Source organism: Budorcas taxicolor, chromosome 23 (assembly GCF_023091745.1).
Source record: "Budorcas taxicolor isolate Tak-1 chromosome 23, Takin1.1, whole genome shotgun sequence".
NCBI classification, from domain to species: domain Eukaryota; kingdom Metazoa; phylum Chordata; class Mammalia; order Artiodactyla; family Bovidae; genus Budorcas; species Budorcas taxicolor.
Window position 1 is genome coordinate 46,157,400 of NC_068932.1, and position 27,347 is coordinate 46,184,746.

The window sequence follows — 27,347 nt, forward strand, 5'->3', positions numbered from 1 at the left end:
CTTTCAGTGAGGGGAGTCCAGCCACCACCCGGTGGACTTTTTTTTCCCTTTGACTTTTATTAAGTCAAGGAAGGGCATTCATTTCCTGAGGTCACCACACAGGAAGTAGACTCGGCCCAGCTGCGGGCTCTCTGGGCAGAGCCAGGAACCTTGCCGACCAGCTGGGTGACACCGACGTGACCCCCTTACTGTTCACAACAGCAGAGAGCCGCAGAGCAAGGCCGGGCACAGCTCCAGTGCTGTGCTGGGTGCCCGGGCCCGGGACCGACCAGCTTCGCTGAGCAGCCTCGGACAGGAAACACGTCCACAATTCACGGAGGGTCCGCTGCTGGGTCAGACTGAGACAAGCCCTCGCACGGCGGGTTCCGGTCAGCAGACAGGAGAGGGTTCTGCCCCTTGTTTGTTATCGTTTGGGATGCCACAGGAGGGTCTTGGGTGCCATTTGAGCCCCCAAACCTGAAAAACTCCTCAGAGCTGCTCATATGAGAGCCTCTCAGCACCAGGAGCCTTGGGCTTCTCTGCTTTGTCTGGACCCCTGTCCCTTGGGTTCTGCTCATCTCCTGGCAGTGACCTATAGGAGTCAGCTTGGAAAGTCATGCTCAGGCTCCAAGGCCCTACCTTAACTTCATGCTCTCTCCTAATTCTCTGGCAAAATGAAAACTGCTTATGGAAGCAGAGACATCACCTTGCCGACAGAGGTCCATATAGTCAAAACTATGGTTTTTCCAGTAGTCATGTACGGATGTGAGAGTTGGACCATAAAGAAGGTTGAGCGCCAAAGAATCGATGCTTTCAAATTGTAGTGCCGGAGAAGACTCTTAAGAGTCCCTTGGACTGCAAACTGATCCAACCAGTCCGTCCTAAAGGAAATCATTCCTAAATATTCATTGGAAGGACTGATGCTGAAGCTGAAGCTCCAATCTTTTGTGCACCTGATGCCAAGACCAACTCATTGGAAGAGATTCTGATGCTGGGAAAGATTGAAAGCAGGAGGAGAAGGGGGCGACAGAGGATGAGATGGTTGGATCATATCATCAACACAGTGGACAAGAGTTTGAGCAAGCTCCGGGAGATGGTGAAGGACCGGAAGCCTGGTACGCTGCAGTCCACGGGATCGCAAAGAGTCGGACATGACTGAGTGACTGAACAACAGCAACAACCACCACCACCTGGAAACAAGAAGAAGAAGATATGGACCCCATTCTCCATTTGCAGTAGTGCCTTTATCCCGTCTGACCGTTTCCCGCCCGCTAGGATTTGGTCGCTAATCACTCACTTGGTTTTTCATGATTTTGTCAATTGATTACTGCTGTTAAGGCTGAAGTGTGTAACTAGACTTCAATAATGTTGTGTTTAGTGCTTCTTCAACAGTATCCACTTAACCTGTCTTCTGTTCCCGAGTTCTTGATTAGTAAGACCACTGCAATTACAAGCTGTTCTTTGATTCAGTGACACTTAAAACACTGTCCAGCCCATTGTGGAGATCAATGCAATTATGTGTGCACTTTTCCTGGCCCAATCCCTGGGGGGTCGTTTAATGCTTGTCATTGTTTGCAGGGGAAAGTGTTCATTTATCGAGGGAAAGAGTATGAACGTCGAGAGGATTTTGAAGCTCGGCTACTGACTCAGTTTCCAAACGCTGAGAAGATGAAGACAACGTCTCCACCAGGCGACGACATTAAAAACTCTCCCGGCCAATGTATCCTTTCAGACAACCATGTGGGATAGAAAATAATGGCCAAGCCGTTGGTTCAGATGGTTGGATGTATGTGGGGTTGATGACCTTAACATTTGACCTTCAGATATTCAGTGCTTCACAGTAAAGCCCAAACTTGACCTGCCTCCTAAATTTCACAGGCCCGTGTCAGAGCAGATTGTAAGGTAATCAACCCGTTTCCCTGACCCAACAGGAGGGTGGTAAGAGGCATACACAGATCTCTTCTTCATAACTCCACCTGTGGAAGGGTGCATGTCAGCCTCTGATGAACTTTTCAGATGCTCTGTTTACTTTGAAAAGCAGGGGAAGCTAATTTTCTTCAGCATCAAAGTAGGGAAGGGAGATGTTGTTAACAAGTGTGGCTGGGAAGGTGGGAAGCCATCCCTTACCTGGGACTGAGACAAGGAAAGTCAGGGGAAGGAGGGCGTACTCCAGTCTCCTTCTGACCCACCAGGTGAGAGACCCCCCCTTAGACTTTTTCTCCAGGGCACGGGCCCTGCCCCACAGCCTGAGATCCGAGTCTGTGTGCCTGCATGGTGGCCTGAGTGTTTGGATCCCAGAAGGCAGGCAAAGGGATTCAGACATACACTCCTGATGGAGAACCAGGTGCCGGGTGAAGAGACCCTTCCCCTCTACCGCAGGGTGATTCCATAATATGGGACTCAGAGGTGGATTTTCAAACTCACAGGCCAGGTGTCCGAATCTGAGTGCGACTGTATGTGTCTGCATTGAACTGCCCCTAACTTAGCAGCAGTGTAGAAACACATACCCTAGACGTCTCTTTGATGTGAAGGGTTTCTTTTTCTACTTGATCCTTGTTCTGCTGAAAAAAAGTAACCTCTTTGATGGCCAACTAATGCACAGGATATGCTGTTTTACATCCTGCAGTTTGGCAGGTTGGGTTCTTCCGCAAAATTCACTACCATTTCTTTAACCTTTCTTCAGCAGACATGGGGAATAAACCAGGACTCGACTTATTGAGGAATGAAGCTTAGATTTTTAAGTTTTGCAACATACGTTTTTCTCACAGAGAGGCATGAAGTGATAGTGAACCATGGGCACGCTCCTGTATTTCCCTTCGGTGTGGAATGCCCACCTGTGTTTCAGAGCAGGCAAATGAGTAGGCCTCCCAGCCTGCCTCTGGGGTGTGTGTGAAACCCACCTCCTCCCCACGGGAGAAAGGCCAACTGTCCATCCGCGTCTGCCACCCTTGGTGGTTGTAGAATCTGCCTTCCGTAGATCTGCAGTTTAAATATACAAAACCTTTAAAACATAATCAGGATGCATTCTTAGAAGTTCAGTAAGCTTAGTAAATTATTTAATACATTGATTATTGATGCATGAATTAAAACTTTCAAATAACAAACACAAGAATGAAGAACAAAGGTTTGTTGGTTTTTTTTCCTCTCTCCTTTGCCTCACCTTTCCTCAGTTTTTGCCCGTTTCACTCTTACTCAGCATCTCTTCTCCCCTGAGCGTTGGCAGGGACAGAGATGAGGCAAAGAATCCAAGGTAATTTTTCCACCTGCCAACATCTCTCCTGTGAGGCTGGTGGGGAGCAACAGCCCAGCTACCGCTCTAGGTCAAGGTTGGAGGTGTTTAAGAGATGCAGTGACGTGTAGGGAGACGAGATCCCAGGGCTAAAAGCAAATCGGCCACTTCTCTGGTGAAGCAGCTAATGATGTCCCTGTCTCTGCAGTTTCTACAGAGTCAACGAAGTCCAGCGATTTGAATATTCTCGTCCGATCCGCAAGGGAGAGAAAAACCCAGACAACGAATTTGCGGTAAAAAAGCAAAAATGGCCTCCCTCCCCCCAACCTCATACCACTATTCACAAAACTGCCCGTCAAAAAAATAAAAATGTCCTCAGAGATCCCACAATGCAGGGTTTGATGCCTGTGTGTGTTATGCACAGAGATCCTGACATTTGACCCCTCCAAATTCAGTGCAATGATGACCATTACACAGACGCTGTCACCAAGGTCCCTGTGATGCTGTAAGAGGGTGACTGGCACTTTTAGAGTCTTCCTGTTCTCAGAGCACACTCGCCTCCCTCCCGCGTGTACCTGAGCCTCCCTCTGGGCTCTGAGTCCTGGAGCAGGTGCTGGTATCTCTGTTATAAAGAAGTTCATGGAGGCACCGTGTGCTTACGTGGCTTTCTGCTGTTCGGGCACGCAGCCTGGAGGAGAGCTGTGCTCACTCTGCAGTGCCCAGCCTGAACTTCACTCTGGCACCACATGCTGGAGTGGGGTGCCCCTGGGCAGCTGAGCAAAGGCCCGGGACCGTCCTGAGCCTCGAGGGATGTTTAACTGCATCCTCAGCTTCCACCCACGGGATGCAAGGTACAATCTCCCAGGTATGACAGTCAATCACAAATGTTTCCACACATTGCTAAACGTCTGTGCCTTGTTAAAAACACTGCATTAGAGACCTGGAAATATTAACACAGGTTCCTGCAGCCTTTTAAAAAAATATATAGGCACAGGGACTGGCCTGGAAGTCCAGTGGTTAAAACTCTGGACCCCCGATGCAGGAGACACGGGGTTCCATCCCTGATCGGGGAACTAAGATCCTGCATGCTGCCCAGTGCAGCCGAAAAAACAAACAACAAACAAAAAATAAATAGAAATAAAATACATGCACAACCAGTTTAATGGATTCCATTTTGAAAAGGCATGAAATCAAACATTGTTTGTTTGTTTAAAATGTTATTATTTCTCTCTCTTCCTGCCCTGAAAACCTCCTCTGGAAATCCCTAGATTGGCCCACATTTCAAGGCAGCATTTGCTTTGAGGACCCCTGGCAGGCGCCTTGCCTGCAGGTATCTGGGGGTGCAGGAGGACAAAGCTGAAGCAGCGCCTGCTGACTCAAAGGGCAGCTCAGAGCGCTGTCAGCAAAGCTTCCACCACGTTCCCTGTTTCCTGTGATCTTTCCATCCTCAGGGCCACACCTGTGGGCCTCTAGCCACAGCTCCTGAAAGCCCCTTTCCTCCCCCAGCCCAGCTTCCTCTGTGTGTCAATCAGGAGCTCAGAATCGGGAAATTCTAAGGCAGCACCCCCGTGTCAACACTGGTTGTTTCAAACCCTGTCAGTCCCCTCTTTCTTGGTTGCTGTGGCTTCCTGCTCCTGTTTGGTGATGGGTTTCACTGTGGCATCGTCTGTGATGGGGAGAGGGACAGGTCTGCTCCCATTCCCCCAGGCCAGGGCCGGGCTTTACGGAAATCTCTGCTCTGATCATCTCAGCAGTAACTCGATCCGTGATGTAGCATCCTCCAGGCAGAATGTACGGGCCCTCCTTGAATTTCCCTCACGCTTCTCACATCTCACAGCCATGTAGGTTTTTCATACTGTGAAGGAAGAGACACAAGGAGGTCAGGCAAATTGCCGACGAGCGTGCAACCGTTGGAGCAGAGCTAAGAATAACCTCGGCTCCTGACACTGGGGCTGCGCTAAGCCTCAGAGCTGGGCTTTTTCTAAATGGCCCTGAAATCCCGTAATGGCCCCATTAGGTCCTCTCACACGCAGATGAGGCTTTCAGAAGCCACGGGGTTTAGTCCTTCATGGGCCTGACAAAGCTCCTGGCTTCCAGATAAGCATGCAGGTTTGGTGGCCGCAGGAAGCCAGGCTGGGGCCCGAGGTGGGGAGTCTACGTACTGCCCCACCAGGCCAGCCGGGGAGTTCAGAGCAGCTCAGCGCCTCCACACCTGGCCAGGGGATGACTTTCTGGAACCCATGGCCAGAGAAGAAGAGGCCGAAGGCTGAGAGGAGTCAGTGTGGAGCCTGAAGGCCCCTAGGAGGGTGCTGGCTTGAGGTGTTGGGGAGGAGAATAGTGAGCTGTGGCTGCAGGCAGCTCCGAACGTGCAGACTGCTGTCTCCAGACCGGCGCCTGACTGCCAGCCCCTGGGGGCAGCAGGAGCCTGTGTCTGGGGGCACCAGGGCCTGCTCCTCCCCCTCCCCAGCAGTCTGAGGTCTGGGGAGAATGCTTTCCAAGTTCTAGCCTAGTTTTCTGGAAATGCTGCCATTGCATTATGCCGTCTCTGGGTATCTGGACCACTGTGGACAGACTCAGTGATTCTCTATTACTGGGAGCTTTTGCTGGCAAAGGCCACCACCAGCTCAACATCCTGCAGCAGGGGGCGGGATGGAAGGGTCACTGTTTACTCCGCAGTGGAGTTCAGGGCAGCCACGGGACAGGTGGAATTATGTGTATCAGCTTATATACATTTCCCTCAATCTGAGATGTACCATTTCAGGAAGTGTGTGCAAGCTTGTGTTTGTGTGTATGTGTGTGTGTGCGCTCCATTGTAGCCGACTCTTTGTGATCTCATGGACTGTAACCCTCCAGGCTCCTCTGTCCATGGGATTTTCCTGGCAAGAATGCTGGAATGGGCTGTCATTTCCTGCTCCAAGGGATCTTTCTGACCCAGGCATCAAACCTGCATCTCCTGCATTGGCAGGCAGAGTCTTTACTACTGTGTCACCTAGGAAACTTCTTTAGGAAGAATGCAGATTATTAAATGGTATTTTCACTGAAAATACACATATACACATTTATGTATGCTTAATAAGTACGCTTAACAATAGATAGTAAAAGTTTAGGTTGTCATCTCTGGGTGGTTGGTGATGGGGGTGGTTTGGTTGCTAAGTCATGTCCAACTGTTGCAACCCCATGGACTGTACCCTCCAGGCTCCTCTGCCATGGGATTCCCCAGGCAGGAATGCTGGAGTGGGTTGCCATTTCTTTTTTCTGCCTTCTATTTCCATATCTTTATTTTCTGATGTAAATATATGTTATACAAAGAAAAAAATCATTAAAATGCTAACTGATTTTATTAGCATGTGAGACGTCACTTTTACGAAGCCCCATCTTCCTCAATGGATTTGCATCCTCGGGTTTCTTTTGAACACTCAATAAGGCTAACGTTAAACTCATCAGAGCCTTTCCAAAAATCTGCTCTCAGAGGGAGCCTCCCCTGTCTGGGTGCAGATAATTCTTCCTGACTCCTCTGTTACATTTTTCTTTTCCAAATACCAGGGAAGTGGGCGCCGTTGGCCAGGGGACAGGGGGCCACATGTCGTGTGTGATGGTCTGGCTTCAGCAGAGCATGAGGTGTTCCCTGGGTGGCTGGTGACCTTGCCTCCCAGAGCCTAGCAGATCCCCCCGAGGGCAGAAGCTGTCAGCCGCCTGCAACATCCTTCTTCTAAGCACCGTGGGTCTGTGTTCCCTTTGCAGAATATGTGGATCGAGAGGACCATTTATACCACTGCGTATAAGCTGCCTGGCATCCTGAGGTGGTTTGAGGTCAAGTCTGTTTTCATGGTAAGCACACCCTGCAGAAAGCCTGCCCGTCACCCTCTGCTGCGGTCCGACCCAGCCTCTTCCCGGGGCCTGTCCCACCCTGCAGACCCCACGTCAGGCTTAGCAACCCAGAATCTCTCTCCCTGCCCACAAATACCACGGTGGACATGCTGCAATCACAGCCACCTCTAATGTAGACGAAAACCAGAGAATTAAGATTTCATCTCTTCTTACAAAATATTTAAACACAGCCCTCACTGTGCTGTTTTGACAGTTCTTTCTGCTAACAAAGTGAAAAGTTTAAGACAAATTCCAATTCATATACCCTTTTTAAGATCTTTCTTCCTGATGGTCTTATTGTCATTTACATGACAAACAACTTGATTAATAGTACTTGCTCATTTCAAATAAAAATAGCTTGAGAATATACCCTCCCCGCCGCCCACACTTTTTAAAGAAAGAATGACTCGCATCTCATCAGCTAAGCCTTACTATTGGACAGTTTTAATGACAGGAACCAGAGTTGGGCCAAAGATTCTTGTGCAGCAGCAGCATACTGACAACTGCCGGTATAGAAAGATCTGATTAGAATATGTACACTTTGCCCTGTGTCTCAGTGCCTTGGATATTTACCTGGCAGGATCTTAGCCAGAGGGGTGGTTCTCACCGTTCAGTTTACCATGAGGCCCCTTGGATGCTCCTGATTCATCCTAAGACCTTATGGCTGCACCCAGCCTTGGTTCCACTCTTGACCTTTGTCCTCGCCACCTGAGCTCTGGGCCTCTGGCTGAGTATGCCTGTGGTCAGCCACTTCCCCTTCCCCAAACCCCAGCGCCTTCTCCTCCTGCTCTGAAGCCTGCCCTAGGGCTCTGTGCCCCTATAGCCGCCTGGCGGGCCCTGAGCTGCAAAAGGCTCAGGAGACGCGTGGCAGGTGGCAGAAACGCAAGCCTTTGCTGGCACCGTTTGGAGCTGGTGATGTACATGGGTGGGAGATGGACCAGGAGGCCCTTCCATAAACAGGCACAATCCTATCTTCCTAATGAGCCTCTGCCTGTAAGCCGTTTGTAATCGGGGATTCCGCGAGCCAGCCAGGGTGTGCAAGGAAGGCGCTTAACAGCTCGAGGTGGAGAGAGGCAATCCCTGATTTTCTGTAAGGATGTGGTTCTGCCATGGGCTGTGTTGGCCCTTTTTTTAGTGAACTAAGAGGGCTGGAAGCTGGATAATCCCCGGATGGCATGACTGAAATAATCCCGCTGTCAATACCACGGGCCCCTCTTGCCGAGGGTCTGCCCCCCAGGACAGACCAGCATGGGATACGGTGTGGGCAGCAGCTGACCCTCTTGGTTTGATGAATCTAGGACACCGTTCTTTGACAAGCAGGGGCTTCCTGCCTAGCAGCTGAGGGTGTCATTCCGGGATCTAGCCATGAGCAGAACTGTTCTCTGAGTGTCTCTGTACCTCCATCCCTCCCTTTGCCTCTCAGACAGCCTCCAGGGGCTGGAGCAAGAAGAAAACAGGCTGCTCTTCTTTGCCATTTGCTAAAGACACCCTTGGGTCCCTGGCACAGGCAGGGGGCCCCAGCACACTGGCCTTGGGGAGGGCAAGGACAAGGTTATCTTGCATTGAGGTCACCCCTGGACGTGGCTCAGGGGCCCAGCCTTGGGTCTGTTGGAGGGAGAACCAGCATGAAGGTGGTGTTACTGTTTTAAACCCAGTCACATTCTCCTGGCGGTTAGAGCTGAGCCAGAGAGGAGGGCGGGGCTGAGCATCACAGAGCCCTGCAGGGCCCCCAGTGAAAAAAGGGCCTTGGCAGTGTGGGCAGAGGTGGGCCTGAGGTGGACCGCCCTGCCTCCTGCCCTGAAGGTCCTGCTGACTGGTATCAAGTTTGCAAGGGAGGCCTGTGAGATCCAACTGAAGCGGTGCCCCCGGCGCTGGGGGAGCTCTTTTATTCCCTGGAGGGCACATGATCACAGGTGGAGACCGTGGTGGGACCTCTCTACCCCTGCCCCAACTTCTCGGACCAAGCAGGTCCAGGGGGGCTTACAAAACGCCCAGACCTCCTGCCTCAGGGACAGGACAGAGTGCCCCAGATTCCTTAAAACAAGCAGCGGACAAGACCATGGCTAAAAGCCCTCATCTGTGATGCAGCCGTATTCAAACACCACTCAGGGCTGTTTTCCTGGGATGACCATTCATGTACACACATGCATGCATGCACACACATGTATACAGATGAGCATGTGCACACACACACACACCCCGGGACAAGCTGACCTTGCATCGTGCCTTTGGACTTTGCATGTGGGGACCGGGTCAGTGGAAACGTGTAAAGACGCTCACACGCCCCGCTCCTCTTGTTGGGTGATGAGAGACCTTGCCCCGAAGATCCACTGGAAGGAAACGTAGACAGGGAGTAGGAAGCCCGGGCCACAGTCGGGATGCCTTTCCTCTGGCGAGGTGCCGGGGGCATGGGCAAGGGCCCCCGCGGGGCGGGGCGGGGCGGGGCGGGGCGTGGCTGCTGGCCCGAGTCATCCCTGTCCTCCCGCTTCCGCAGGTGGAGATCAGCCCCCTGGAGAACGCCATCGAGACCATGCAGCTGACCAATGACAAGATCAATAGCATGGTACAGCAGCACCTAGATGACCCCAGCCTTCCCATCAACCCGCTCTCCATGCTCCTGAACGGCATCGTGGACCCCGCGGTGATGGGAGGTTTTGCCAATTACGAGAAGGCACGTGACATGCCCGCTTCCTAGCTGCAGCCCCGCCCCCGGTGACAGGCTTGCTCCAAACCCCACCTCCAAGCCCGGAGACCTCGCCGGGCTCGCTGAAGTGGGCCAAACCGGGCCCACTCCCCGGGGGCAGCTTCTGCCGGCCGCCAGCAGTCAAGACCCCACCCCGGGCATGGCTGGCCTGGACATTGTCCCCACTCCCCTACCAGGCTGTGCTGATGGAGAGTGACCTGCCTGACTGTCCAGAGAGCTGGGGTTATTAAAGACCACAATATACAGTTGTAGTGGAAGACAACAGCGTTAGAATATTTAGAGCAGCTGGGGGACTGGTGCAGTGGGGACAGCCAGCTGATCTCTCTGGAAAAATAGTAAGATGGAGCCCAAGTTGAAGGTCATGGGCTGGTGATCTAGACACAGGGTCCGCCTGATTTTGTACATGGAGTTTGCAATGTGGCCGTGGCCATCTGCTTCTTAGTGTCTGAGGCCGTCTTCTGGATACAACGGCAGCAGAGTTGAGGCTCTTCACAGGAGGAGTTCACTAGCCCCCCTGGTCTAGATGAAGGGGAAACCAAGGCAGGAAGGGCGCTGCCCGAAGGTGGGCCATGAGGGGGAGGGGACAGGGAGGTGGTGCTGCGTCCCAGCCATCCTCAGGTGCAGAGCAGGCCCGGCTGATGATCACAGCCTGGGAGCAGCTGGGGAGTGCTGCCCATGACCTGAGCGGGGGGTTGGGGGGGGCCAGTCAGCAGCGGCCTTGCTGGGCTCTGTGAACAGGGCCTCCGCAGTGAGTGAACAGAGTCCTTAGGTTGTATTGACCTTCCTGAATGTTTTGGTGGAGAGGGCCCCACCTGGGGGGACGTGAGCCTGGTGACGGCAGGGCTGTGGTCCTGCATTCCACACAGCTCTCTCCCCGGGCCTGGGGAACTCCAGATGTGCCAAACTGCCTGCGGCCGGGGCATGTTGGTGGGCTCAGCCACTCTCTCTGTCCCCACCAGGCTTTCTTCACCGAGCGGTACCTGCAGGAGCACCCCGAGGCCCACGAAAAGATCGAGAAGCTCAAGGACCTGATTGCTTGGCAGGTAAACGTCTCGCGGCAGCTGCAGGGTCGGGGTGGGGAAAGCGGACCCTGGGACCAGATCCCTATGGGCCTCCTTAGCACATCTGCCAGCCGCCACGGAGTACACACGACCGTGTTTGTACTGGATAAACCCACCCACCGCCACTGCAATTAACTGGACTCCTGGGCGTTGTCATGAATATGAACACTTAGAACGTTTGCTCTTGCGAATGAGCTGGGTCTGTTTCCTCCCCTCAGTCGGTGTATTGCCTGCTGGAAAATCTTTGGTATCAACAGAACAGAATGTTGGGGGTGAGGTCGGGGGATGACTCCCAGAGGTCATGGCCCCAGCCTGTCTCAGGCGGGTGGTATGGCAGGTGGGCGTGGGGAACTGCCAAGTGCCCACCCTCCTGTCCCCTCTGCTGGTGGTCAGGGTTGCGGGGAGTGTTCCAGATACTTCTGCATATTCTTGGGCTTTTCTGCTTGTGCTCCTGAGGGCTCTCAGTACTTCCTTCAAGGGATGTGGTCTGGGAATCTCTGGAGGGTGTCCTGGGCTCCGTGGGACGTTCCTGGCTCCTGTGTCTGCGCTTTTGGAGTCTTTGTGAGCCCAGTGTAATGGGAATGTCCAGACCCAGCTCCTGTGGGAACTCTGCCGACCTGCTCTGGACTTTGGGCAGCTGACTCCTTTCAGTTCAGTTCAGTTCACTTGCTCAGTCGTGTTCAATTCTTTGCGACCCCATGGACTGCAGCATGCCAGGCCTCTCTGTCCAGCACCAATTCCCAGAGCTTCCTCAAACTCATGCCCATTGAAGTCGGTGATGCCATCCCACCATCTCACCCTCTGTTGTCCCCTTCTCCTCCCACCTTCAATCTTGGCCAGCATCAGCTGGCTTCTTTAGGCTTCCTTTTCTCTCTTGGGAGGCAGAGAGGGCACTGCTGATCTGTGCCCCGCGTGCCAGGCTGAGGGCAGAGAGCTGAGGGAGGCAGAGACCAGGGTCACCTTGTGCCTGGGTGGCACCCCTCCACAGCCCAGGAGTCCTGGCTCCCCCTCCTGATGAGGGCTCTGTGGGCACCAGCTCCTGGCCTCCCCAGAGCCTCATTGTCCTGGCTTGTCCACCATCAGCACGTGGGTTACGGGACCTGTTAGGGCAGAGTGGGCCTGTTCGGTTTCAAGCCAAGTTACAAGTACTTCCTTTGTATGTATAACGTGTGTGTGTATGTTGTTGTGATAGAATGCGTGTAGCATACAGTTGACCTGAGTCCTTTCTAAGTGCACAGTTCAGTGTCAAATCCATTCACATCGTTGTGCAACCATTACCACCATCACCTCCAGAACTTTCTCACCTTGCAGAACTGCTCGACACCCAATAAACAATAATTCCCCACGCTCCCCACCCCTGGAAACCACCACCCTGCGCTCTGTCTCTATGCATTTGATTATTCTGTGTGTGCCTGCTAAGTCACTTCAGTCGTTTTCGACCCTTTGCAACCCCAGGGACTGTAGCCCATCAGGCTCCTCTGTGCATGGGATTCTCCAGGCAAGATCACTGGAGTGGGTTGCCATTTCGTCCTCCAAGGGATCTTCCCAACCAGGGATCAAACCCTCATCTCTTATTTGGATTATTCTAGGGACCTCATCGGAGAAGGCAATGGCACCCCACTCCAGTACTCTTGCCTGGAAAATCCCATGGACGGAGGAGCCTGGTGGGCTGCAGTCCATGGGGTCGCAAAGAGTCAGACATGACTGAATGACTTCACTTTCGCTTTTCACTTTCATGCATCAGAGAAGGAAATGGCAACCCACTCCAGTGTTCTTGCCTGGAGAATCCCAGGGACGGGGGAGCCTGGTGGGCTGCCGTCTATGGGGTCGCACAGAGTCGGACACGACTGAAGTGACTTAGCAGCAGCAGCAGCAGCCACAGGGACCTCATATAAGTAGAGTCATATATTGTTTGTTCTTTTGTGACTGGCTCATTCCAGTTGGCATAGGTCTTCCAGGTTCCTCCATGTTGTCCTGTATCAAGGCTGAAGAATGTTCCACTGTCTGTATGGACCGCGTGTTGCTTATCTGTTCTTTCATTGATGGCCTCCTGGGTTGCTTCCATCTTTTGCTGTTGTGAACAATGTTCTTATGAACACGGGTTTACACAAACCTGCTGTCTCCTGCTTTGACTTCCTCTGGGTATGTGCCCAGCAGGGGGATTGCTGGGTTGTGTGATGCGTCGATCTTTAGCTTTCTGAGCAGGCGCCGCACTGTTCCACAGCAGCTGCACTGCTCTCTGTTCCCGCTGCCAGGCAGGCACCATGGTTCCAGTTTCCCCACATCCTCGTCAACATTCATGTTCTGATTTTCTTTTTCTTTGTTTTATAACAACCATCCTAATGGGTGTGACTTAGGCATTTGATATCAATTTGGCCTTGGAATTCTTCTCTGGTAAGACGCCCTGGGAGCTGAATTTAAGGGGACTTTGTAAGAATGGTCTCTTCGCACAGGTTATAAGCTTTGTGTAGGGCAGTCTCCGTCTCTAACTAAGGAAAAGAGGGAGAGGATTTACAGGTCTGAATGATTCCATTTTAGATGCTGTGGGAACCAGAAGGCACAAAATTCAAAACTCTACTGAAGGCTGTAAAACCATTGCTACACAAAAACTAGTTTGGTCTGCAAAAAGTTATATTGATTTTTTTTTTTCCCTGTAAGCTTTTACAGCAAATTGGATTTTAGGAGTTTCAGGCCCTACAGAGGAAAGCAGTTTGTTCCCCAGAGAGAACTTTATATCAGCACTATGTCATCACCCCTAATAACTATATTAAAGGATGAATTTTAAAGCAGTTCACAGAAAAGTTGAAAAAAAAATCTGTTTTCTAGCCTCTTTATGAAATCAAAGAGTGATGAAAAATACATATTCAAAACATTACCTGTGATCTTGCTCTCATTTGCTGATGTTTTGAAAATCCATATTTTAATATCAGTAATTGAGTCATATGGTCAGTAACAGAAAGAAGTTCGGGGTTACTGGAGTGCTTTCTTCTGGTTTTGTTTGTTAATTTGTTTGATTTGTTTTTCTTCCCTGAAGCTCCATCAGGGCAAAGCAAGGTTTTCCTGCTGGGAATCCCAAGGATTCCTGGGCAGAGTTTCCATCCCTGATGTACAATCAGCACATCTTGGTGCCTAAAATCACTTGCAAAGGCTGGTTATTAAGTTCCAGGCAGCTCCTGGCTCTGCTGTTGCCTCTGCTGAAGCAGGGGGTGTTGAGCCCCTTGGGGGTGGGAGCCAGGGTCCATCAGGGGCCAGTTGTGTGCGTGGGGCTCTTCCAGGTTTGCAGCCAGGAGCGCCAGCCCCTTCTTCAAAGGCACAGCTCCCTCTTTCCACAGACGCAGCTATCTCACGGAGCCTCCCTGCTGTGGGTCTGAGGATGAATCCGTGTAGACTGACAAGCCCACTGAGGTGCCCGCATATGTGTCTTCTGAAATGCACAGAAATGAAAGCCTAGACCCTCTCACCATGCCCAGCTGATGACAGGCCTGACTGAGGTCACCGGGGGCAGTGCTCCTGAAGTGCTTCGCGCTGCTTCTAAGTGCTCTGTGCCACCAGCAGGCCATGAACCCGTGTAGGAGACACACAGGAGCAGATTTCACATATAGCACCGCTATTTTGAGAGCCGGCCGTGTGCTCACTTTGAACAACTCAACATGTTGTGGTAAAGAATCTACCAGCCAACTCAAAATACACAGGTTCCATCCCTGGGTGGGGAAGATCCTCTAGAGAAGGAAATGGCCACCCACTCCAGTAGTCTTACCTGGGAAATGCTTTGGACCAAGGAGCCTGGTGGGCTAGTCTGTGGGGTCACACAGATTCAGACATGACTAAGCACGTACCTGAGGACACGTGTGGCTTTTGGGGATGTCCTCCTCCCGCTCTGGGCTCTGGGAAACTCTTTAGATGTTCTGATTCCTGGGACCTCCTCCAGACCAGATCAGGACTATGGGTTCAGGAATCTGCCTGAGAGATTTTGATGCTCAGCCTGCTGGAATCCAAAGACCATTCCAGGCCTCAGTCCATGGCTTCCGTTCATGTGCTAAGCACCTCGTATGTTGGAGTGTTTGCACAGAGCATCTTTTTATTCACAGCTTCAGTTCAGCCCTAAGCAGACATAGAACAAGGGCCCCATCCCACCCTTCTTGTAGAAAGCTATAACTAACCAATGTCAGGGACCAGTTGAAAGGATCAGTTTTACCTGCCAAATCGCCCTTCATTCATTCCCAAGACCTGAACCAAAAGGTCTTCACGTTAGTCCAGCAAGTAGCTTCTTTGATGTCAAGCATCTGGCCAATTAAGAGTTTTGTCAAACCAACACAAAAAATTATAGAAATGACTAGACTTCATTTTGCACATTTGAGAAAGGTCCATTCTAGAGCAAAATGCTTTCAGTGTCTAGAGTGGCTGGGCTGTCACCTTGAAACCACACCCCTATTCTTGCCTTCATTCTAGGATAGACAGGACACGTTCCCCGTCCCACAGCAGGTTATCCCCAGCCTGCCATTGCCAACCCGCAGCAATCAAGAAAATTTCTGCGAGCATCTTCTCCTGCTGAACCTGCACAAACTGCAGCTAGCCCCTGGAGGCTGCCATCTGCAAGAGTAATATGCATGGGAAAGTAAAAGGTCCCATCTCGTCTGAAATCTTAGCTGTACACTGCCCTCCTGATGATAACGGCCAGAAAGAGATGCCTGGAGTTTACCTTGGGTGTAGACCCAGCTGTCAGCTGAACACGCTTTGTGCCAGTGCAGCCCGAAAGGAGGCTGAGGGGTGTCAACCCAGGGAGGGTGCTCACTTATCCTGTCCTCTCCCGGAGCACCACAAGAGGCTCCAGCTGCTTGCTATAAATGGCAGCCAAATACGTTTTGTGTGTTGATTCATCCTGATAAGATTCCTTGAATTTGTTCACATGAAATTCAATTGTGGACTTATTATCCTTCTTACTAATAAATCTGCTCATCTACACTGGTGTTCTGGCATATTAAGGAAATCTGTTTTTAGTCAGTATTTTGATTTAATTATAAATTATTAAGAAGAAGCCTCTTAGCTTGATTGCACTGGAGAGCATGTACCTCCCAGTCGGAGCCTCGGGGGACGCAGAAGCTGGGGAAAGAAAAGAGCCTTCCTGACACCCACCCCCAATGGCAGGGACTCTGCAGGGTCTCTGGGGCTGGGGAATAAAAATGTCTCTACAACGTGTTTAAAGGTCAGCTACATCTCCATGATCCGATGTGAAGCGTCGGCGTGGATATTTGTGACAGGAGTGTTGGCAGAGAGGTGATTATTTTTAGTTTTAAGAAAGGATAAATTTGGTTTTCCTTTCCAAATAAGAATACCCTTCAGGACTATAGATCACATATAATTCGGTTTTTACATTTTGGAATAGAGTTCTCAATTGCCTGTAGAGGCAATATTTTTAGCAAAAGAATCTTTGCACTGTGACATGGCCCTTTGCAAGTAGGTCAAGTTATAGCTGTGCATGTATGCTAAGTCACTTCAGTCATGTCCAATTCTTTGTGACCCCAGGGAGTGTAACCTGCCAGGCTCCTCTGTCCACGGGGATTCTCCAGGCAAGAATACTAAAGCGGGTTATAGAGGCAATATTCTTAGCGAAGGAATCTTGGCACTGTGACATGGCCCTTTGTGAGTACATCAAGTTACAGCTAAACAAATCCAAAATGCAGTTCTCAAATTCAGGTGGAGAACACACAGCCGTCTCTTCTGGGGTTGATGGTCAAATGCAAGTCAGGCAAAGCAATGACACGTCCGTGCCCTGCATGCCGCGCTAGACGTGTCCGACTTAAGACAAATGCTTTTCATTTACACATTTTGGTTTGGGAGAGTAGCATGCCTGGCTGATGAATTTAATCAGCTGGTTTGATTGGAAAACCAAAACAGATGCATTTTGCACATGGGTCACCACTTTCTGCCGGGTGTACATTGCTCTTTCAAGACATTAAGCAGGAGATAAGGAATGTCGACCGGTATATTTTTCAGATTCCGTTTTTGGCCGAAGGGATCAGGATCCATGGAGACAAAGTCACAGAAGCACTGAGGCCATTTCATGAGAGAATGGAGGCCTGTTTCAGACAGTTAAAGGAGAAAGTGGAGAAGCAGTACGGCGTCCGGACCATGGTGAGTGGCTGGCGTGGCAGCAGTCGGGGGGCACGTCTCTTCATCACACTGTCTGACCATGACAGGCCCACAGGGCAGAGTACCTGAGTCCTGCCCGTGGTGCCCACTTAGGACAAGGGCCCTCTGCCCCTTCCTCAGGTCCTCTGCCAGCAAATCTAGTCACCTCCTTTCAGTAACTGGAAATGTCTGGGTGAGCAAGCTTGAGTAAATGTGCTTGATCACCGTGTACCCTGCCCACAGCTGTGAACGCAATCTCCCCTTAGAGTCAGGGAGCAACAGAAAAATCTCATCAACCCACGGGACTCAGGCTGGTTCATGGAAACCCTACTTCCAATCACACAGCACAGGCAGAGGGTTAAAGCACACACAGGATAACAGCACTCACGATGTCCCAGAGCTGAGATGGAGCCTGTGCCCAGGCCAAGGTCAGAGTCATTGAGGGGAGGAACAGTTCACTGAAGTCTGAATCTTACCTGCTGGAGGAAGTGGCCATTGATCTAAGTCAGGGATAAGCTGCAGGAGGTGGGCAGGATGACGCCCAGAGAGAGGACTCACTCAGCAAAGGCTGGTGGCAGGAACCTGAATGGTAAGCCAGGGGCTGGTGCAGTCACAGCCATGCCTTGGGCAGAAGACAATTCGTAGGGCAGACTCGAAAAGATACCCAGCCTCACAGAGCCTGGACTGCTGGGAGCCTCTGTTCTCGGGTAAAGGGCAGACCTGGGCTTTTACTAAGAGTTTGTGTAGTTTCTGAGCCAAGGCTAACATCAAGAGCATCATAAAAGAATGGCTGGTGATTTTTTTTATATATTGTATGCGTCTTTTTTGGTTTTGGGTTTTTGTTTTTGTTTTTTAATGTTGGAGAATGGCTGATTATCAATGTTGTGATAGTTTCTAGTGTCTGACTCTTTGTGACCCCTTGGACTGTAGCCCTCCAGGCTCCTCTGTCCGTGGAATTTTCCAGATGAGAATACTGAAACAGGTTGCCAATTCCTTCTCCAGGGGATCTTCCCAACCCAAGGATCGAACCCTCGTCTCTTACGCCTCCTGCACTAGCAGGCGGGTTCTTTACCAGCTGAGCCACTGGGGAAGCCGACATACACATACTCGTATCCATTCTGCCCCAAACTCTGCTCCCATGCAGCCTGCCACGTAACATGGAGCAGAGTTTCCGTCCTTACTGATGCAAAGTACCTGACAGTGTAAGGCCTGTGGTGGGCTTGAGGCAGTCTTCATGAGCTGGGTCTTAGCACCTCTGGGGGCAGGGCCAGGCACCACACCTCAGAGCGCCCCCTGGTGTGCAGTTCAGAGCATCACTTCCTCCCTTACTTAGGGTCTCTGGGAATCTTGGTGCGTCCTAGCCTTGACTGTGGGCTCGGGAGGTGTCTACCCGAACAGATGGTCCCCTTTCTCCACTGTTCAGAGGTAAACATCAGTGTGGCAAAAAGAGGCAGTGAGACCTCTTCTGGTCTCCTGGAATCCCGTGCCCGCTGGCATGAACGGGCTGTCTGCGAGCAGGTCTAACAGGTTATCCTGCAAAGGGAAGGCAGGCTGCTGCAGTTACTCCACCGCTCAGGACCCAGGCCCTCTACCCTCTAAAGAACCACCTGTCCAACCAGGCACGCCATTCTGGCTTCATTTTTAGCCCAGCTCCATCTGTCTGCCATTCTCAAAAGTTCTCTGCTACTCTGTGTTGAACTGACTTCGTCTTTTTCCACACATCTGTCTCACTTAGCCAACGCTAATTTAGGGCTTACCATGAGCCTGGGACCTTTCTGAGTTTTTCATTTTGCAAGTAGGAAGTGCAGCCTGAGGAAGGAGGTGCTGCGGACATTTCAAGGTGGGGGAACCCACCTCTTTCAGAGGCAGAGGAACCTGAGAAGGGCCCCTAGCCTGAGGCCTCACGCTCCTAAGTAGCGAAGCTCTTCTTCTCTTGCCCTTGTGGTTGGAGACAAGTCAGGAGCAGGACTCCTCCCCAGATGGGTTGACTTGGCTGTGATTACACCCCGTGCGCCCCCACCACCGCCCCAAGCCCTGCTGCCCAGGCTCAGGCCCCAGTGCCTCCAAGCCCAGGACCTAGTGCTCATCAGATGAGGTGTCTGTGGCCTTGGCCAGAGCAGAGCATGAGCTGAGAGTAACTCAGCTGCCAGGCTGTGGTCTGAAGACCCAGCAGGTGGGAATCCGAGACTGTCAGCCCCACAGGAGCAGCTCCAGATGAACAGGCTTAGGAATCAGGGTACCCTCCTGCCCAGCCGCCCCAGAGGACCCTTCATGTAAGTCAGAGTCCTCGAGCCGTGCTTGATCACTTTGGAGCCTGCAACTCATTACAATCAGTGTCGAGTGGCCGGAAGAGTTTCAGAGAGCATCACGGTGCACCTCTTCCAAAGTCTGATGCCACTTTTAATTCTTTCTAAGAAATAAACACTTGTGCAAGCTCCATGTTCTCTTTCTAAGTGAAACGCTTCCTCTTTGATCAATCATTTCCTGTACATTTCAAAATGACAGAAATCTGTCTGGCTCATCAGAACATCCTTCATACCCCTGTCTTCTGCTGTGATTCATTACTTTGGTGCAGGCTTGCTCTTGACCATGGGGGTGCGGGTAGAGGGGTAGGCAGGAAGGCAAGGCTGTCATGTGGAGGGTGGTTTGCCATCCTTAGCTAGGGATAAGCCATTTGCACCACACCCTGAGAAGGCATCTTCTCCACCACTGTCCGACCCCTTCGTAGGGGCAGCCAGAGCATCTTGGGAATGCCGTCAGGAACAGAATTAAGTAAGGCTGCATTTCTCACCTGTGGTGCCTCATCCCCTGGAGCTGCCTTCCTGAGTCCCCCCTTCTTCCTGGGATCCCCAAGGCAGGTTCTGCAGTCAGCTTCCCCTGAGCAAACAGGAGGCCTGATACCCTGTCATTCTCTGAAAAATGTGGTGATAAAATGCAGTCTGAAATGAGGCTTTCCCTTCTTATCTACTTTGAGAACTTTCAAGCATCTCAGAATACTTTAAAAAGAAATATACTGTCATCCGGTTTAAAAAAAAAGATGGATTTAAAAATAAAAACCCCATAGAAAGGACATAAACCATTTTGTCAATTTTTCTGAGCCAGCCTAAGCTGTAGAAAGGGAAGACTTGGACGCCCTGTGACTCCTAATCCGTGAGCGGCTCCATCAGACCTGTCCGGCCTGCTCAGCTTTGGCCTCATCCTGCCAGCCCTCGGCTCTGAAGAGCCGCCACTTCCCAAAGGAAAGCACAGGAACCCCAGCTCCTCCTGCTACTTGGGGAGGGAGGCGTACAGAGCCTGGGGCCCCCAGAGTGGAGGCCATGAGCCTCAGTCACGTTCAGCACCAGCCCCTTGCCTTCGCTGGCCCTTGGCCGTACAGGAGGCGTCTGCTCATAGGCTTCTGAAAGAGTTCCAAGTTTGTCCTCCACTCCTTCCTTCTCTGGTTCATTCGAGTCTGATAAGAACAGGGAGCCTCCCGTGGCCCTGCTCCTTCTCCACCGTCATCCTCTATTGCTTTCTGCATCACCTCGTTGCGGCCCTGAGCTCAGACCCACCCGTCCACCTGCCTCTGGGCCCCTCCACCCCTGTGCCCAGAACAGCCCACGCCGTCCACCCGCTCCGGCTCCCTTGGCTGGTCCCCCTCCACCACCATCAGCAGACAAGACACCCAGAAGCTGCTGTTCACCCTTCTCAAGTCCTCGCCATGGTGTGCACAGACGGTGCTGTGGTTCACCCGTCACCCCTGCCCCCAGGACTTTCCCCTCCAGCCCTCCCTTGGGGCTTCCCCAGGTGGCTCAGCAGGAAGGAGTCTGCCTGCCAGTGCGGGAGATGGAGGAGACACGGGTTCGATCCCTGGGTTGGGAAGATCCCCTGGAGGAGGAAATGACAATCCACTCCAATCATCTTGCCTGGAAAATTCCATGGACAGAGGAGCCTGGCGGGCTATAATAGTCCGTGGGGTCAAAAAGAGCCGGACACATTTGAATGACTAAGCAACAACAACAAGAGGTCCTCCTCCACCATTGCCAGGGAGACTTTGTTCCAGTGGTTTTCTTACTGGGATCCATGGAACCCTGGGGTTCCTCAGAGGCCACTAAGTGGGGTGTGCATTGGGAGGGTAAGCTGATGACCCCCACCTCCAAGGAGAAGTTCCCCTTGCCCTCTTCTATATGCTGGAGTTCACCAGAATATTCCAACCAAGAGAAGAGTGGCTGATAAGGCTTGGAGGGCAGTCAAGGTGCGGGCTCTGGGTGGTGACCCTGAGGCTGCATGTCCTAGAGCACCCCATCTCTCCCCCTCCCACCTGGCCCCACCCCTCCCTCCTAATGCACCCCTGTGCATGCGCCCCCTCCTAGGGCCCAGCTTGTTGTCCCGTTGGGTTTCCAGTCCACAGCTGGCATTTGTGCAGCATCTGGAAAGGGATGTTTCTAGAAGACTGTGAAACAGGCCTGCATCTCACCATACCCCCATGAAACCCCATCACCATGATTAAACTCAGGGAAACCAGCCATCCCCAGGACGCCATGGGCTGTTTGCACCCATGGTGGGCATAGGTAGGGCCTTCCAGACCACCCTGGAGATGAGGATGGTGACCGCGTGCGTCCTGGGACACACAGGCGTGCTCCTGTGAGGGGCTGGAGCACGTCTGTGCTTCGTGTCTGTAACGCGAGCAGGGCACTGGAGGCTGCCATTTGTGTAGCCGCCCTGCCTGTCACCTGTGTCATTGCAGGTCGTCCTTGCCAGCCTCTCAAAGTGACATGACTATCCCCTGTGTGCTCAGGAGGCAGCTAGGTGTCCGAGCAGTTCCTTGTTTTATGCGAGGTCACGCAGTCCGTGCCGGGACCAACATTCCCACCTGGTGGTCTCCCCGCCCCTCTGCCCCCACTCAGTGCCTGTCCTGCTGCAGGGACACAGATGTCCCCTCTCTCACAATGTCCTAGCACTGGAGCTACCTGGTAAGGAGTGGGAGGCCCTGATGGCTTCAGATGAAAAAGCAGAAGTCCTGGCTGCTCGATTTCTAGAGGCTCTGCTGGGTCAAGAAGGGCTTGCAAGGTGAATGGCCCAGGAGGAGGGCCCAGGGCCACTCCCAGTGGGTGCCCTGCTGTCACAAGACCACCAGTGGCTTCTGGCCCTCCCCAGCCAGAGCCCCCACCTGCATCCCCCTTGCTTCATTCTTCACAGTCTTCCCGTCCATGCTCATGCATCCTGACCAAGACTCAAGGCTGCCTCTCGGGGCGCATCGCCAGCCCTGTGTGGTTGGGGGCGTTCGCAGCTGCTTGGGTCTTCCCAAGAGCTGGATGAGGGCAGCCTGTGGCCATATGCACCTCCTGGTCCACGGCCGGCTGGCTCCTGTGTGCCCACTCCCTTGACCCTGGCTGCTGTGAAGATCATTTCATCAGAGAAGTGGATGCATTGTACAACTAAGCTACAAAGACACATTGTACAACAGGAGGGATACAGTCAGTATTTTATAATCACTGGAAATGGAATCTAACCTTAAAGGCTGAGAAGCAGATACTGTAGATTTTGAGTCTTTAGAAACATTTTTACAATTCAGGCTAATCTGCAAGTCGCCATTTCCTTTTAGTTGCCTTGTAAAAGCCAGTTCATGGCAAAGGCTGTCTCCCTGGAGTTGGGCAATGCACCGTCATCGGTGCTAAAGTTAAGGCTGACCAGGCCCTCGGTACTGGCAGACTACAGCTGCATATTGAGCCACTGGTCAGCAAACTACGGCCTGACATCTGTTTTGTAAATAAAGCTTTATTGGAACACAGCCGTACTTATTTATTTCTGTATTGTGTATAGCTGTTTCCATGCTTGGGACAGAGACCTTACGGCCCGCAGTCTAAAGTACTTGTCATTTTCCCCTTTTGTGGAAAACGTTTACCAGCTCCTGCATTAAGGTTCTTTTGCGACATTGAACCTCTTACTATTTTTTACAAACTTATTGCATTGAAGTATAGTTGATTTACAGTGTCGTGTTAAATACTGCTGGACAGCACAGTGATTCAGTTATACATATATATGTTTTTCATATTCTTTTCCATTAGGATTTATCACAGGGTATTGAATACAGTTCCCTGTACTTTTCAGTTTATCCATTTTCTATGCAATAGTCTGCATCTGCTAATCCTAAACTCCCCATCCTGTCCCCCCCGAACCCCTGTCCCCCTTGGCACCCACAAGTCTGTTGAGCCTTTTACTCTTGAGGAGATAAGGTACAGGTCCAATAGTATTTCATGGGCAAAACGTAGTTAAGAAACAGGCCCTCTTATCAGTGGTGTTATATAATCTGTCACCAGCCCTGGTCCCAAGCAGTTTTTCTACTGGAGATGGGCTGAATGAACGCCAGCTTTGGTAGCATGGGGCTGGGGTTGAGGGAGGTTGAGCCACACAGAGAGGGCATGCTCTACAGACATTTGATTTCTACATCCTGAGGGTTAAAAAAAAAAGTTTCTGCACCAGCTGCTGTCCCAGCTGTGCCAACATCTGGCTTGAGGGGTAGGTACACGAGCATTTTGTAGCTAATTAGGTGTTGACATATGCTGTATTTCAGTGACACTTATTTTGTTAATATACAGTCGCATGACAAACAGAGGGTGGAAAACTCGATCCAGAGACTGTTTTTCTCTAGAATGCATCACTGGTCCACTTCCTGCTAAGAAGGAGGAGCTTTGGCAACTCCGGCCATGGATCCAGCTAACCTGCTGTGCCGGTCACTGGCAGGGAAGGAACCCGCCTTTAGTTAAGCAGCAGGAGCATCTCATCTTAGTCTAGAGAAGTTCGGTCCCTGTGCCTCCACGTATTTTGGCAATCTGCTTGGTTTGTCAGCATGCAGAGATGTGCACAGTTCATCTAAACATCTTGCAAAGTCCTTAAGTCACATTCTAGATGTTTTCTGTAAGTTACAATTCCTGGTCGATCAGTGCATTGTACTGACTTTGGAGCATGGTAAGGCATTGTGGTCTTGGTAAAGAAAACTGCATTTTAAATTAAAAAAAAAGAGAGAACCAACAAGAAAGCTTTTTCTGGTATTTTTCACAGTATCAAATCATATTTCAAAAAATTCTCCGGATCATGGTTTTCACCTTCAGCTTTGGACAGGAACATCAACTGTTTATAAAAGTGTGGATTACTTTGGTATAGACTCCAGGCTGCTAAGACCACTCGGTCTGAGGTGTCTGACCATGCCAGACTGGACATCTTTTGGCATGGACATCAACCAAGTCTCTCTCTTTCTCTCCCCTCTGCCCCAACCCAGCCCTCAAGCCTGGACGACAGAAGAGGCAGCCGTCCCCGGTCCATGGTCCGATCCTTCACCATGCCTTCCTCATCCCGGCCTCTATCCGTGGCTTCTGTCTCCTCGCTCTCGTCCGACAGCACCCCTTCCAGGCCTGGCTCCGATGGGTGAGTCTGGCTCAGCAGTACGGAGGGAAGAGAAGGGCTGGAGGGGTTGCGAGGAGCTCTCCAGGGTCCTGGATTTGTTTCATCACAGCTGAGAGGATTTCTGAAACTCAACACTCCCTTTGAAATGGAGATCATCCAAGACCTTTACAACCATAGTGCCACTAAGACTTGTAGGGTCTTAGGAATTTTTGAGAACAGTCTCTCTCTTTGGGCTCCACTTTGGGTGACACTTCCATCAAACTATAAAGCCTCAATGAGTGTCCAGTCCTCGTCAACGCACCCCAAAACAGTGAGGTGCATTCCTTGCCAGTGGTGTGCTGTGCTTTCATCCCTTGCTCACTTCCAAGGCATCACACCAGGGCAAGCCTGTCATACTCAGGCAGGCTTCCCCGAAGGCCGGCAGGGCCACTTTCTTGCTGCAAGATCTTTTTTGAGACCCAGTGTTGCTCTTGAGTGCTGCTCTTAAGCCAAAGTCACTAAGAAGGGAACAAGAATGGAATAGATGAGTAAACATTTCATTGCACTCCCACTGTGTCTTCTGCAAAGACAGCCTCAATGTTGACATTTTTGTGCATTTAGTGAGTAGCCTACATGTAAAGCTTATTCTGATTATACAGAAAGAAAAAAATGTCACGTGCAGTTTAAACATCCAAGAACTTCTAATTGTTTTACCGTCAAGTCTGCACAATTGTGTGTTTGTCCAAGCCCATCTGGTTTACAATCCATCATCTTATCAAACCCGCAGGCTCTTGGCCCCTGCAACCCGCAGACACAAACTCCCGGTGCACCCCAAGAGACAGCTCCAACCCCAGTGCCCTCTGTAGCCAACAGCTAGCGTGCCCAATGGAGGAGAGAAAACTCTTCCCATGTGTTTTTTTTCTTTTTCCCCAACGGTAATTTTTGTCAGTGTCTGCTACTTATAAGGCCAAGTCTATATGGAAATTCTCAATTTAGAGGTATTTAAATCAAGTGCGCTTGTCATTTAGAGCAAGATTGCTAAAGAAACTTAATTCAACTTCTCCCCAAGTAAATCCCCAGGCTAGTTATGAAAAGGGTTTTATATTTCCAGGAATGTAGGGGTGAGAGCAAAGAGTGAGCTAGAGATTTTTAGATGGAAGAGTTCCATCCTGCACATGTGACTACATGAGTGGAAACCATTGTCTCCTCCCCTGGAGCCATATGTTTAACCTTAAACTAGAAGGCCTCTTTATTAGAGTCCAGATTTTCGTTCATTCACAGGGTTGTCACCCTTAGCTACCTGACTAATGTGGAAGAAGTGAGACTGCGGTCTCAGATGGCGTTGGTGATGTGGAGAATAAAGTTCATCATGCTGGCAGTTGCCTCTCATCCTGTGAAACATTTACAGCTCAGCCTCTTCTTGGATGCTTTGTGTACTTGTCTGGATTTCATAGCACAGGTTTTGCCCCGAGCTAGAAGATGTCCATTAATCCTTTATTTCCCTACATTAATTGTCTCAAGTTCCGTAAAACCGAGAACAAAATCATAAAGGTTTTTAAAATTGTGTTTTGTAAGAGATGTAACACCTAATGGATGTTGATTTGTTGCTAATTGCGTATCCAGATGTCCCGAAATGCCTTCATAATCAAAGTCAACACTGGTGTATTTCATCAATCATCTTCAAGTTTTTATTATGAAAAAGTTTCATGGGAAACATAATATCATAATGAGGCCCTGTGCCCATTGCCTGTGAGCCAGGTTCAACAGTGATCACCTCCCAGCCCATCTTTCAGTCTGTACTCCACCCTCTCCCTCCTCCATATTATACATGAAGCAAGTCTCAGACATCGTGTGACTTCATCTGTAAACATTTCAATGTGAATTTCTAAATGGTAGGAACTTAGGAAAAAACTACCTTTAGCACAGGTGAAAAATGAACAGTCATTCCATATCATCATCAGATATTGGTTTTTATTTCCAGCTGAGTCATAAATGGTTGGTTTTTTTTTTTTAGTTTGCTTGAAACTGATCCAGTTAAGACTCCCACTTTGGAGTTGGCTGCCATACCTCTTTGCATACGTGCTGGATCGCTTCAGTCGTGTCTGACTCTTTGCAACCCTTTGGACTATAGCTTACCAGGCTCCTACGTCCATGGGATTCTCCGGGCAAGAATACTGGAGTGGGTTGCCATGCCCTCCTCCAGGGGATCTTCCCGACCCAGGGGCTGAACCCGCGTCTCTCACATCTCCTGCATTGCCAGGCGGGTTTTTTTTTTTTTTACCACCAGTGCCGCCTGGGCAGCCCTGCTCTATCTCTTTAGTTCTCTTTTAATCAATAGATTTCCTCCTTCCACTCTCTTCTTTTCATTTCTCTTCCTTGTAGTTTATTTGTTGAAAACTGCAGGCTGCTGCTGCTGCAATCCAGATTGTTTTGACTGCATCTCCGACAGGGTTATTGACTGTATCTCCGTGTCCCTCCTATTTCCTTCAGGTTGGTGGTCCCATCTAGAGACTTACACAGATTCAGGCTTGATTTCAGGGCAGAATGACTTCATAGGTTCTTCCCATTCAGAAGGACATTGTGCCTGACTATCTCTCTTGCAGTGATGTTAGCAGCTATTGATAATCAATGCCTGCATTCAATACCATTCCTGTTCAAATCCCTTTGCCCATCCAGTTTTATTCTTTTTTTTTTTTTTTTTAACAAAACAAAGGAGATGTGATTCTTGCTCTCGGCAGTCAGTATCTTCCCTGGGTTTGAAATGTGCTTCTCTGAAAGGTCCAGCGCGGTGTGGATGTCCGTGGTACCTCTCATGTTAGGGAACCAAGCTGCTGGAATGGCCTTTTGATTAGAGTAGGGCTTAGTTCTCCGTTTCCTGCTCACAAGTAACTTTGAAAGAAACCGCAGCTAGGATGGAAATGCGCCCAGCTTTCCCTTAACAAGCATTCTCCCCTCGAGGAAACCCATTTACTCTCTGGCTGTTTCAGGAAGTCAGTCTTGGAAGGTCGCAGTGAGG

At 50.8% G+C, this 27,347-nt stretch overlaps 1 protein-coding gene across 5 annotated transcripts in view; it reads left to right on the plus strand.

Annotated features, from left to right (window-relative positions):
• The window catches only part of DOCK1 (dedicator of cytokinesis 1), a 563,137-nt gene that overhangs the window by 522,238 nt on the left and 13,552 nt on the right, over positions 1-27,347 (plus strand). For all 5 annotated transcript variants that reach the window (XM_052661098.1, XM_052661102.1, XM_052661099.1 and 2 more), the window contains exons 41-48: positions 1,558-1,699; positions 1,803-1,881; positions 3,417-3,501; positions 6,950-7,036; positions 9,570-9,746; positions 10,739-10,822; positions 16,835-16,972; positions 24,228-24,373. In XM_052661098.1, the coding sequence (XP_052517058.1) occupies positions 1,558-1,699; positions 1,803-1,881; positions 3,417-3,501; positions 6,950-7,036; positions 9,570-9,746; positions 10,739-10,822; positions 16,835-16,972; positions 24,228-24,373 (938 nt within the window). The remainder of the gene's footprint in view (positions 1-1,557; positions 1,700-1,802; positions 1,882-3,416; positions 3,502-6,949; positions 7,037-9,569; positions 9,747-10,738; positions 10,823-16,834; positions 16,973-24,227; positions 24,374-27,347) is intronic.